Source organism: Megalops cyprinoides, chromosome 23, assembly GCF_013368585.1.
Source record: "Megalops cyprinoides isolate fMegCyp1 chromosome 23, fMegCyp1.pri, whole genome shotgun sequence".
Lineage (NCBI taxonomy): Eukaryota > Metazoa > Chordata > Actinopteri > Elopiformes > Megalopidae > Megalops > Megalops cyprinoides.
This window is the reverse complement of record NC_050605.1, coordinates 5,530,076-5,543,584: the sequence shown is the minus strand read 5'-3', so window position 1 is coordinate 5,543,584 and position 13,509 is coordinate 5,530,076. Positions and strand designations below refer to the sequence as shown.

Sequence of the window (13,509 nt, the reverse complement as noted above, 5' to 3'; positions counted from 1 at the left end):
TTTTTCACTTTGTACACCATCATCTCTCTGCCACTTTCGGTCCACACACCTCCTGTGAAATATCAGGGTCAATAGATGATGGCCCTCTGTTTGCAATTAGGCAGTCGATGTGTGATTCTTAGGCCCAGTGATGGCTTTCCCAGCATCAGTAGTGTCAAACGCCTCTTATTGGAAAATAATAATTAAAGTGTGGCATTCTCAACCAAGGCTTCATTCAAGCTGGTATACAAGCGTGCAAGATAGCGCTGTTGAGGAGGGTTTAAATAATGTCAGAATAAAAATTAGAATAAATTAGAACAAAATTGGAATAAATTAAAGGGGTATAACTATTTTAGTGGCAGACGTGCGTGTGCGTGTGCATGTGTGAGTGTGTGTGTGTGTGCTTTCATGGGATCAGTGACCAGCCTTGTCTGCAATGTCTGCAAACATGTAGCCAGCAGGAGAGGGTAGTATCCTTTTCACTGACTGAAAAAGAGAAAAAAGACATTCGGCTGGCACCCGTCCTATCAGTTACCATACCGCCGAAGGTGCTGCAGTTTCTTGCTCTCTCTGGCTCCCCCTTGTGGCAGCTGCTCCATTGCCTGTGCTCCGCTCTCCTGCTCCTCCCACGCCTCCACTCCCAACCCCTTCTCCCACCCCAGTATTAGTACGTTCGATGTGGACTGCTTCCCTTCGTGGTCTGATGCTGCTGTAATGTGCACGTGTACAGGTGCGATTGCATGTGTGTGCTGCAGTCCTCTACAGCTTATGTAACTGGTGTGATTCGAGCACGCTCCTTCTGGCCCAAGCCTCTGTCTCAGCGTCCAAAAGCGAGTGAGCCCAGATTGGTGTAAGAGAGCCGAACAGTGGTGCTCTTTGTTGTTAGTGAATATTGTTTTATTGAAATATGAGATTATGCATTTTTAACTCCGATTGAATTAGAAATGTCAGATCAGTGTTAAGAGCATCACATAAGAGCTGTTTAAAATCCAGCTATAGCAACATTCCATCACTCCCTGTAATATCACAGTCAGCTCTGATTGACAGCTGGGTGTTCAGAGAGCACACAGAGGGAAATGAAATATTTGCTTCTCACATTGTATTATATGACAAATGCGCATACATAATATAAGAACAATTTTAAACAGCAGCCTTCAATACATGAAGCTAGAAACATTGCTAACTGATTCTCTCATTTGAAAGAAGCCAAACTAAAACTGCGTTGCAAAATGAGGCATGAGGCGACCTTGGGTAACTATGATACAGGAAAAAATGGAAAGAAGCACAAGAAAAAAACGATAGAAGCACAATAGCACATGGGTCAGTCCAGACTGAGATGCCATCTCTGATGCCAGACAGCTTCTCTCTCAAAAATTATGAATCTGATCAGACCAATTCTCTTCTTAATGATGACTCAGTGCTCATCAAAAGTAATGACTCACATATTCACTTACACAAGACCTAGACAATAATGTCACACATATTTTCTTGAGAGGGGAGGAAAAAAAAATGTTTCTTTCAAGTTCTGGAAGAACACTAAACTGCGGTGGCTGTCAAAGACAAACTTAAGCCGCGTCATAAAAGCTGTCTCCTCTGGCCCCGCGGTCTGTCTGTGGCAGTGCCGTGAATGCACGTGACCGCAACCGCACGTGACCGCAACCGCACATCGGCTGTCCACCACTCTGCTCCTGTCAGGCAGGGGAGAGGGAGCAGACGGAGACACGCACGTATAGTTGGCGAAAAAACCCGTCTGTGAAATGCCGCCTTGGGCAAACAGATGCCATATCCTTGCTGTCCGTCATCCGGCACATGTCATCCATATGTCCCGCAGAGGAGGAGAGGGTCTGCGCTTAATCTCGGACTCATTTCCTCCGGAGGATGAGACTGCAGAAACGGCGCCCGTTCCGAGGGGCACTGCCTTCCTCTGTGCCCCCCTCTACTAAACTCGAGCTTTCAACAACATACGACATTGGAGGAAGTATTGTTTTTATTTTTTGTATTGACCACAAGAGGTATTAATGCTTTCCTTTGTGATTTAAATGGTAGAATTTCAAATATGCTTACATGGACAGATTTGCTTGCAATGGCCTATCTCACAATATTGATGGTAATATTTAACTAGGGATGGTGGTAATATAAAGAGCCAGTGCATAGACATGACATAGTTTTTTTTTATAGCCTGCATCAGAACAGATTTGTGGCTGTGAAATATTGTATTCTGAGATATTATGTTCAGTTTACATCATCTTTCATGAAATAGTTCAGCTGCAGGCAGAGAAAATATTCTCAGTATAAAGTGTAAATGGGTAGGAATGCAGGGTATAAATGGATGTGAATGGGTGAGAATGCAGGGCATGAATGGATGTGAATGGGAGAGACTGCAGGATGTGAATGTAAGTGATTGGGTGTGAATGCAGGGAACTGGATTGCATGCTGCTGACAGCATTGTCAAAAGAGCTCACACATTTGAATCCAGATTATCATTATGAACAAGCCTAGCATATTTAATTATGATGCCACCGCTCCTCCCTCCTCAATGCACCATACATAAAGTCCCATAATCCTTTGCCACGCTGCAACCCTCCAGGACCAGGCCAGTGTGTTCCTCCTATCCTACAGTCCTGCAACTTCTCACTGAGGAATCAGGGACAACAAAGCCAGTCTGCCTGAATATTTCACAATCTGCAACCCCATTCATATGTTCACATGATGTGTCCGTTCTAATGTCTATATAGGAACATTGGAATTAGTCAAACCTCTGAATGACCACTCACAAGGATTAGTCTGTTCATGCCGTTGACCACCTTTTTCTTCTGAAGAGTACTTTATTTAGTTCTAAGATTTCATTTGGTGACATTTCACTTAGCAGATTCTTTTACACACTATCCAGTTTAGATTTTACAGTTATCTATTTATAGCTATTTATAGCTAGATATCTATGAAGACAATTCTGATTAAGTCCTGTTTTGATTCCTTGTTGCCCATCTGGGATTCAGATTGGTAAACTTTGGGTTATGTGCCCTGCTCCTTCAACCACTACACCACACTTTACCAAAATTTAAGAAGTGAATAAACTGGGAGTAAACACACCCTGTTTACTGGCAAGAACAATGACACATAGTGTGTTGCTTCATCTAACTCATTAACTTCTGTTTTTATGAGGGAATGACTCAGATTGCTCCTTTGAACCTAAAGTGGGCCTAGTTTCTCTACAGCTTCATGAACAAGGTGCGGTCTATCTTGTTGTTCAGTGACTATCCAAATGGCTCCTTCTAAAAACTTGGTTTCCCTGGTTGTTATAGTGACCACTACAATGTGCACACCTGAGAATATGAATGAGGTCGCTCCCACAGAAAATGGTGTGGTCCTGAGGACGTCTACGCGAAGACAGGCTTTTCTTGACAAAAGCTGGAACAGTCCTGTCACTTGAAGCAAAATAACAAAATTACACGCATCTTTTTTATTTGACCTATTACAATAAAGTTTTCACAGGGGTTTTTTACAGGGCTCTATTTCCAGAGGGAACAATAATAGTAAAAAAACATCAATAGAAGCCAAAGTGAGACTAAATGTTAAGATGTTTACATTTATTCCCTGTCCTCTTGCAAAAGGGACAGAGACAAACTAGAGATTCTCCTGGAATAACAGTATATAGAAAATATTTTACAGATATTTAAACTGTTATGTCATAAGGGTGTGAAAGTCAGTGTGCCATAGAGTAATGACTGGGTGGTGGGTGTCCTCAGAGCTGTGAATGGGTCATCTGGGGATAAGGGATCAAACGGTAGGCCAGGTCTCTTTGCTGTTCGTGGTGATTGGCTAAGTCTGGTCATGGGTGTTCTGCGTGACTCAGTCCTCCCATGTGGAAGGAACTGCTTTCAGCCTAACCAACAGGAAAAGAGAACACCTTTAGCAGATTTCACAGTGTCAACTAGTAAGTTATAGGCAGACTAAGGATTATTTGTGATGAATAGCATGATTTAACAGTGGTGACTGATGTGCTTTTATCAAAGTATTGGTGGGCCTCCTCAAATATTTTACCTGAGAAGTCAAGTCTTTTGCATATTTCAGAGTGTAGAGGACAAGACATTCTGAACTATGGTCTCTGTGATCTCTTGCTCCCTCACTCCTTCTCCCTTTCTACTCCATCTTGCTTTCTTTCAGTATCTCCATCTCCCTTTCTCCCACCCTCTCCCTCTCTCTCTTCCTCTCATGTGGTGCTGGTTTGGATCGCAGAAGTGGACTGTTGGTTGGCTCACAGGCATCAAATGGGACACACAGCCCTGACTAATAGCACAAGAGCAAATGACCCAGAGGAGAGAGAAGAGGAGGGGAGTGTAGGGAGGGGGTGGAAAGGTTGGTGGTTGTGGTGGAGAGGAAGGGGGGGCGAGTCTCACCACAAGGCAGCGGATTACCAGGATGGAAAAGCAAAACATGGAAATTACTAGCCACGGTCTTGAGAGCTGCCACATCTACAACAGTGAGAAGGGGTCTAGACAGAGTTTAGAGCGGGGATCTTTGGGTCATTTTCACTCCATTTCATTATTGACTCTGGTCACATTCAACTTCTCAGCAAGAGAAGGCCTAAATATTCCTGCTGAGACTCAGATCAGACAGAATAATGAAGTGCCATCTGATTTGAGTCTCAGCACTTGTGCTTTAGCACACTGTGTACAGTAGCATGAACATAGATTTCTTACTGTAAGCTTTGACAGCACTGTGGAAAAATGCAGCCGTCCATTCTTAAACTTTCCATTTCCCAAATTGCACCATTACCCCACATAAAAATGCAGTGTATTTGGTCTACCAGTGACCACACAGCAGAACAAATGTGTAAGCTACCCCTTTGCAATAAAACCTAATACTTGCATTTAAGCTGTGTTGGCAGAATAAAGCATGATTTGACCAATTCTTTGACCAATTCAGTTCCACACTGCTTATTACTGGCAGTAATGGCAAAACAATTTAGGAAGGGCTACTTTAAAGTTCATTTAAACACATTAAACAATTTTTACACTAAAATATGCCAATGTTTTCATGTTACTTACAACAGCAGTATGATAATATTTGTTTAAAAAAATACCTTATTGGCTGGAGGTCTCAGTGGTGGGGAGGTAGCATTTGCTAGCATCTACAGTTATAATTAATGTACTGATAACAAAAAAGGGATATACTGTACTGGGATATCACATCACATCCCTTTTCTGATTCTTTGTCAAAAATAGGCTAAACCTTTTACTTGAATGTTTAGAGAAAGATTAATAAAACTGAAAAAATAGACACTGCAGGCAGCACACAAAAAACTGTTTTATATTATGAAAATATGTTATGGAACAGATCAGCACTGGCAATAACTGAAGCAGAAAGCAATGCAAACATTCATCAGGAACATAAAAATAATCACAGAAATGCTGTGAGATTGTGCCATTTAATCATAGCTGCTGATTTATTTCTTAAATTGCAAACAGGGAAACAAAGAGGTTTCCGCAACTTTTAGCCTTTAAGGATAAACACACAGGGACTAAAAGAGGAGAAGCCAAAACAGCATGGGGAGGCTGAAAAACATACAACATTAAACCAAATAAACTCTCCATAGATGTAGCTGAAGATGTTGACCCCAATAGAATGGACATGGAAACCATGTTAAGAAACCCCACTGTGTTTCTGCTGGTCCTATGAAAGACTATTTTCCAGATGAAACCCATGTTTTGCATTTAACTGTTTCAGACTGAGGTAAAAGTGTAAGTCTTAAACAATAACATATAGTTTTTGGCTTGGCTTGAAATAATGAGACTTTCACTTACCTGACTTTCAAAATGGCTGTATCATGAGATTGCTGTCACTGTGCACTTTTCCATCCAAAGATTCTGAATGAATGAAGCAGAATTCTGTGGCCCTTGGAGAAGAAATGAATCCAATTTGAAGAGGGCTGTGGTGAAACATTGTGGTGTTTTTTAAGGATAAAAGTGGTTTTCATTTAATCTCCAAGAGTAGCAGAAATCTTCCTTTTGGTTCCTTGCATAACTTCAGCAGTAGTTCTGTTCCTTTTTATTTTTGCACCCTGGGAGATTTGAGAAGCCGAACCAGTGCTGCTCTATAACATCTTCTTAAGCAACACCTCAAAATACTCAGGAGCAATAAAGACATTCAGCGATGCTTGTTGTGAGTACTGTGGTGGAAGGCAGGGTGTTGTGGGTTATGGCTCTGGAGGCAGTTTTGTGGCAGTTTTTTTTTGTTAGGTTTTTTTTTTGTTTGTTTGTGTTCTAACCTTGTTGGGTAGAAAATCACCTAGCAGCAAAATCAAAATGACCACCAAGCTGGGCCACCAATCAGAATGAAATATGTTGTGTGGGGACAATAGTGCAATGTAGAAGGCGCCGTTGACACAGTGGAATGCATTTTAACTGTCAATTGCATTCCTCCATGGAGAGAGGAACCTTATGCTGTTCCTGAAAGAATATGGGGCCAAGAGGCTCCTCCTCCACCGATAGCTAGTCCTGTCAGGACACCTATCATCTGGAGAGAGTCACGTTTATTAGCGTTCCTGCGCTTTCTGCTCAAGTTTTACACAAGGTGTCTGATTGGCTCCTGTCCTCTCAGCAGCACACACCTCCAGTCCAGGGCGGAGAAGGACAGAAAAGGTTTGTGGATTCATGCCTTAGTTTTGAGTTTTCTGCAAATGAGAGGAAACATTTACTGAACTCTCCCAGTCTCAGTAAAATAAGTGGTCAACTGAGCAAAACAAATAAAAAGGAAATGTATCTGTTGTGATTGAAGTGTGAATCATGGATGAGCAACACCCCAAAGCTGAGTCTTGAATATTCTAATTTACAAAAAGTAGGCCAAACCAAAATCGGGTGGCCCTGTCCTGTTTGAGAAGTAAGCACTACACTGCCCTTCTGTCTGCTGGGGACTCGATTTTTGGAAATTTCTAAAAATGAACCTGAAAGGCTTAAACATAACAAACAGGCCGTAGATGTACTCTTTGTGTAAATGTTTATGGTGTGTGTCGAGTATGTATTTTACTATTCTGACACCATACTACTATAGCGACTTCCTTCATTGACTCACAGCAGCAGCTCAGAGTAGTCTTAAGAGCTGCCTTAGTTCTAGGCACGTAATCAGTACTCCAGAGCTGGTTCTGCTCAAGGCTAGCTGCAATTTGAAAGCATTGTTCTTAGTCATTAAGGTAAAATTTCATATAGCATATTATTCAACTTATTAAGTGATACACAAAGTACCTCAAAACTGCAACATTTCCCTAAGGTCTAAAATGTTCAGTTAAAGAGAGATTCAAAATTGCCTGAGGGGCAGCAGTGTGTTGTAGTGGTAAGGAGCAGAGCATGTGACCAATAAGTTTCTGGTTCGATTCCCTGCAGGGGCACTGCTGTTGTATCCTTGGGCACAACAGCACAATTGCCTCATTAAGTATCTAGCTGTAGAAATGGATAAAATTGTAATCTGCACTGGGTAAGAGTGTCTGCTACATGACAATAACGTAAAGTAATGTAAAGTGACAATCTGCAATTTGGGACAGTCTGTCCTAACTCTTGGAGACTTGAATCATATGTATATATTAAAAATATATCATAATTTGCTTGATTTCTATATGCCACTCAAACCAGCGCTAGAGAGGATAGCATTTGTATGAGAATGAGCATGCAAACTTGCTTTATTGGTTGGCAAAGACAGACATAAGAGCAGGCTCAATCCATTCCAGACTTTAGCAGGGGGAACTAGTAGATGTGGAAGATGGAGGATGTGGGCAATGATGTCTTGAGCCCTCTTCAGAGATAAAATGAGGGATTCTTGCCCTCTGATCATTAGCATGCCGCATTTGCTCACTTGTTAATATGGGCCAGGGCGGCTTTTCATGTGACTGAAGATGAAACGGGTTCCCTGTCTGACTGGGTGATTTATACCCTACATATGCTAGGAATTTGACATGGATGGTACCATGTCTCCCTTGGGAGGGCGCTACATCTTCAAAACAGGAAGGGGAGGGAAGAATGACTGATGGAAATGACTATATGTCAGTTCTATCTGCCACATTCTATCATCTCTGCCTTTTTACACCGCAAATTCACTTATAACTACAGGCTGTTACAAAAGTATAATCCTTATTAGTCACAAGCATCTGGTTCCCAGTGAAATGAAACTTTCAAAAACCGTTATTGTCCAAATTTCTTTTTTTTTTTTTTTTTTAGCAATCTGTCATTTGACTACTGTTGTTTAACAATAGAGCAGTTTTTTCCTGATTTGATGCATTTGATTGATTGCACAGGAGGCTGCTTTTTTGGAGGGGTGATAAAAAATAAGGGTGATAATGGTGAGGGTGACATGAGGTGAAGGGGGTTGTGGGAAAAAAAAAAACACAGGTGAAATGGTAAGCCAGGCAGGTAATGTGCAGCATGGTGTGACGCCCTTGTGTGTGAAAACCCCGCCGTCGCATCCAGGCAACAGATGTTCCGTGCTGCGCGGGCGCACCTGCACCTCGTTAGGGGGGGACCATATTTTCACGGATGCCGGGGCGGCAGAGTGCGCATTGATGACATAGCCCCTCTCAAGTGCAGTTCGAGTCCAGCCTGGTTTCTGCCTCTCCGTCACTCCGGGACCAGCAGAGGGTCTGGCAAAACCTCCCGCTCGCCCTCTCTCCCTCTCTCTCTCTATTTCCCTCCCTCTTGCTTTCCAGACCTGCTCCTGTCCTCTCCACACCTTGTTACCTGTCGCCGAGGTCGCGGAGAGAGCGCTCGCTGTCCTGACGGAGAGAGAGAGAAAGGTAAGCGCGTTCACGCATGTGTGAGAGCCTGCAGTTCTCCTGGGCGAGCTGCTTTGAATTCTCATCCCTTCTTCGCTTCTCTCCCAGCTGAAGTTTGTATTCAGTATGAATGCTATAGCCTGGACTATGTAATACAGAACACAGATGTGAATGGTTTTGGGAGCATTTTTTATAGAAAGGGCTTAGACTGTGGAAATGCAGATTTACCAATGCTGTGTGGCAGATGGTGGTATTTGGCACGGTTATACAGCACTACTTTGGATTCAGCATGTCTCTATAGCAAGGACCTGCGTTGCCCTGGTCTTGGAAGGTATTGTAAGATGTGTGCAAATTGTACTGCATGTATGATGTGACAACCTGGATTTTGGATCCTTGCACTTAATTGGCTAGTTAATTATCCCTGGCTACGTTGTGTGAGATCATTTTAAAACATCAGTTCAAGTTATGTATGTACATTTTCATTGCAATAACCCAAATATTTTCCTTCATATTGATGGTGCTTACAGATGAGCTACTAATGATAGACAGCTGCCCCTAAATCCCTATTGCCTGGCCAGGCACAGTTTTCTGGAAATTAATACTCTTTTTTTCCTGAATTTCATTACTGGTCTTTTCCTGTGTTGCTGTCAGATGAAAGATTTTTGAGTTTGTTTTTTATTTACCAGCATTTAGAACATTGCCATCCATGGTCCTTATTTTTTGTAATTTGTGTATTAAGACCGCAAATATGTTCAATTCATGTGTGCTCAATTTTTATAAGTTGCAGAAAAAGGCTCACCAAGTCCTTAATTCATCACAGTACACTTAAAAGTACACTGGGTTGCAATCAATGGAAACCATGCTCTCTCCTGGAGTCAATCATCAGTCAGTCATGTGTACTTCACTTTGACTTACAAATTAGTACAAGTGCTACTTTTTTCTCATACTGTTTGGCGAACCCCATCAAGAAAAAAAAACCTGTTGCATCAACAAAAAAAGAAAAGTGGTTTGATTTATTTGTAATCAGGACAAATGATAATACAGTGGTTTGTGCTGATACTGTTCGAACGGGGCTGCCAGATGTTCAGTCCAGTGCAGGCCTCCTTAATTGAAACTGAGAACAGCTGAGCAGATGCTGTGCAGGGCGTCTGAAGGTTCTGTTGGCTTGGGAGGAGACAGGATGTGCCATTCATTTGAGGCTGCAGAATTCTCCATTTTCTGTGCAGAGGTGTGACAGTTACTGTTACCTGGCTTCTGCTGACCCTCTTTGGGCATGTGTGTGTGCCGACCTGATGCGGCCCAATATGGTTGCTTGGCGTTCCAGTGATGAGGTCTCACCCAGCTGCTCAATGGCTGCTGACCCCAGAACATCTGTTGGTGTATTGTGTTTGAAAATCAGAGCACACAAGATAGCTGGACAAATCCATGCATCTGCTCATCAGCTTATGATAAAGAAAGACTATTTTGCAGATCAAAGAGGAAAGCAGCAAATTATGGTGATTATATGTGATTCTAATATTTCTCTTGACTGAAGTATCCATGATATATGATCAAGACAGTGCATCCTTGTTTGGAGTTAATATTGTTGAAGTCAGTTCCTGGATAGGGTGTTTTACACAGGCTGAACACACCTACTTTGCCGTGACTTGCCTGGGCTCAAGGCAAACCTGCAGTAGTATACAGCAGTATATAGGACTGGCAACCATAATATCAGCCTGGGTCTATCTACAGCAGAAATACCTCCATTTTGGCTCAAGCATAGCTAACCAACAGCCTTCAGTGAGGGTGGGTCAGGGGGAAAGCAGCTAATGGCTCCACACAGGAGAGAAGCAGAATTCCTGCTGCCTTTTGCCTCATTGTTGGTTAACAGGAGAAATGTTGTATCTTCATCCACCTCGGTGCTTCATGTCTGTCTGCGTTGATTCATACTTTGTGATACTCACTGTGACAGGGATGTATAAAGAAAACAATGATACTGCTGATGTTTATTCTTGGAGTAAAAATAAAAAACAGAATGTATCCATGTCATTTATTTTGAGAAGTCATATAATCATATGTCCTTATCAGTAAAATTTACAGAACATATGACTGGACTGATACATCTGCCTTTATAAATGTGACATATCTACTATTTTTTGCTCTCTGTTATTTCCTTTTTAGCTTTCTGTTCACCATAGATAAGCTTATTTTGCTGGTAGAGAAATGAGTCGGCTCCTCCCACACGCTGCTCTGCTGGCCATTCTGATTGGCTGTGCCCTGTGTCAGTATGAAGACTATGACAGCTATTATGGGCCCTCCCACATGCTGGGCCCGTCGGGGCCCAACTGCGCCCCAGAGTGTGACTGCCCCGTCAACTTCCCCAGCGCCATGTACTGCGATGGCCGCCGCCTCAAATCCATCCCCTCCATCCCCCCTGGCATCAAGTACCTCTACCTGCAGAACAACCAGATCCATGAGATCAAGGCCGGCGCTTTCGTCAATGCCACCGACCTCCGCTGGCTCATCCTTGACCACAACCGCATCGCCACCAGTGCCGTGGAGGAGGGTGCCTTCGAGAAGCTGGTCTCCCTGGAGAAGCTCTTCTTCAGCTACAACGACCTGACGGAGCCCGTGAGCCCGCTGGCCAAGACCCTGAACGAGCTGAAGATGATCGGGAACAAGCTGTCCAAGCTGCCCCTGGGCTCGCTCTCTGGGCTGGCGAACCTGACCTCCGTCCACCTGCAGGAGAACGAGCTGACATCCGAGGGCATCTCCGGGGCCTTCAAGGGGCTCAGCTCCCTGGTCTACCTGGACGTCAGCCAGAACAGGCTGGGGTTGCTGCCCGCCGGTGTGCCCAGCTCCGTGGAGATGCTCTACGCTGACCACAACGATATTTCCAGCGTGCCCAAGGACTACCTGCAACAGCTCCCCTCGCTGCAGTACCTGCGGATCTCCCACAACAAGCTGGCCGACTCCGGCGTTCCTGAGGGGGTCTTCAACGTGTCGTCCCTCATCGAGCTGGACCTCTCCTTCAACAACCTCCAGACCATCCCAGAGGTCCACGAGAACCTGGAGAACCTCTACCTGCAGGTCAACCAGATCAGCAGTGAGTTGTTCTGGCCCATTGCTCTCACATTTCTTTAACACAGTCCATTTGCCATCAGGTGCATATTAACCTCTCAGGAGGTTGCAGATCTTTAACACAGACTTCAATAAATATCAGTTTGTTTACCACATTCGAGGATTTCAACTCAGAGAAAAGTAGCTTTCATCTGCAAATCAAAATTTATAAATTTATTTCTATTGATTAAAAATAAAATTTACTTCAAATTTACTATGCTCTGTATATGAACAAAACACAAATCAGCAGCTTGTAAATGCTTTCTATATTGATTCCTATATTGATATTCAGTCAAACCTTTGTTCAAATATTCAAGTGTTTTGTTAAAAAAATGAAAACATGATCAGCCATTTCAGAGCCTTCGATTAGTGTGAAAATTTGATCAACCAATCAGAGCCCTGGAACAGTGAGAAAATGTGATCAGCCAATCAGAGCTCTGGAAAAGTGTGAAAATTTGATCAACCAATCAGAGCTCTGGAAGAGTATGAAAACGCGATCAGCCAAACAGAGCTCTGGAGAAGTGTTGAATTTTATCAGGCGATCAGAGCAGCCATCAGACCTTTTTTTTGTTGTTCTGCGTGTTTCTTCCAGAGTTTGACATTGGAAGTTTCTGCAAGGTCATCGGCCCCGTCAACTACTCCAAGCTTAGGCACCTTCGCCTGGACGGGAACAACCTGACCCGCAGCAGCGTGCCCTTGGAGGCAGCCAACTGCCTCCGACAGGCCACCGAGCTCACCGTGGGGGCCACAGACTAGAGGCCTTCCTCAGCCTCCACCATCATCCTCCTCACCCTCCTCCTCCCCCCACCAAATGCACCCAATATAAAACCAAATGGTCACCCGTCTTCAACTGCCTGCTACAAATGTTGATTCCCGTCTTTCTTTGCAACACTGTAAAGGCACTGTAAGGCAAACAGTGAGAGCAGCAGTCCAGTGTTGGTTTATAAGTGAAGTTATCTCAGATGTGAAGAATTGTACTGAATCCAAGTCCCAGTCTGATTTTCTTAAAAAACTGCTTGTTGAGGGGGTCCAGTGAGTGAATGTCTTCTTGCATGCTGAAGACAATTTAGTTTGACTTCATCCAAAAACAGATTCTTCTTTCTTTCGTTTTTCTTGAAGCTGAAATTTTTAACTCACAAGACTGCTGGTGCAGCTCTTTTTAATCGATGAAACTTCTATGTATGTATGAATGACATTTGCATTCACAATTGGCTTTGTGCAGATGTTTACACAATAATGAAAGTAATACTATATTTGCTTAGCACAGCTAATCTAGAGAAAATTACATGGCTTTCAATTTTAAATGTTATCCATTTATACAGTTAAATATTTACTGAAGCAATTTGTCTGAAGTGCCTTTCCCAGGGGTACAAAAGTAGTGACCCCCCCTAGGAATCAAACTGGCTACCTTTACTGAGCCCTGCTCCTTTCCACTACACTACATTGCTGCCCTACAAACCGACCTATAGATACCACAGTACAGTATGGTATTAGAACTGTAGAAAGCCTCAACTGTAGTTATACTGTAATAATGCTGATATGTGCAGTATTCAGAAGGTTTCCTCTGCATAGAAAAACAAAGGCATCTAGTCACATAGTTCTAATTCTTTCTCTTTAAAAGCAACTACTGTGAACACTTGAAACAGAGGCACACATAGTCTGGGGACTAGCTG

The 13,509-nt window shown here is 43.1% G+C and overlaps 1 protein-coding gene across 1 annotated transcript; it reads left to right on the top strand.

The window, feature by feature from the left end:
* The first annotated feature begins 10,939 nt into the window (after positions 1-10,939).
* lum (lumican) lies at positions 10,940-12,635 on the top strand. The gene is made up of 2 exons (XM_036518404.1): positions 10,940-11,822; positions 12,429-12,635. The coding sequence occupies exons 1-2, from the start codon at positions 10,940-10,942 to the stop codon at positions 12,590-12,592; spliced, it is 1,047 nt and encodes a 348-aa protein (XP_036374297.1). The 3' UTR covers positions 12,593-12,635.
* The last annotated feature ends 874 nt before the right edge of the window (positions 12,636-13,509 follow it).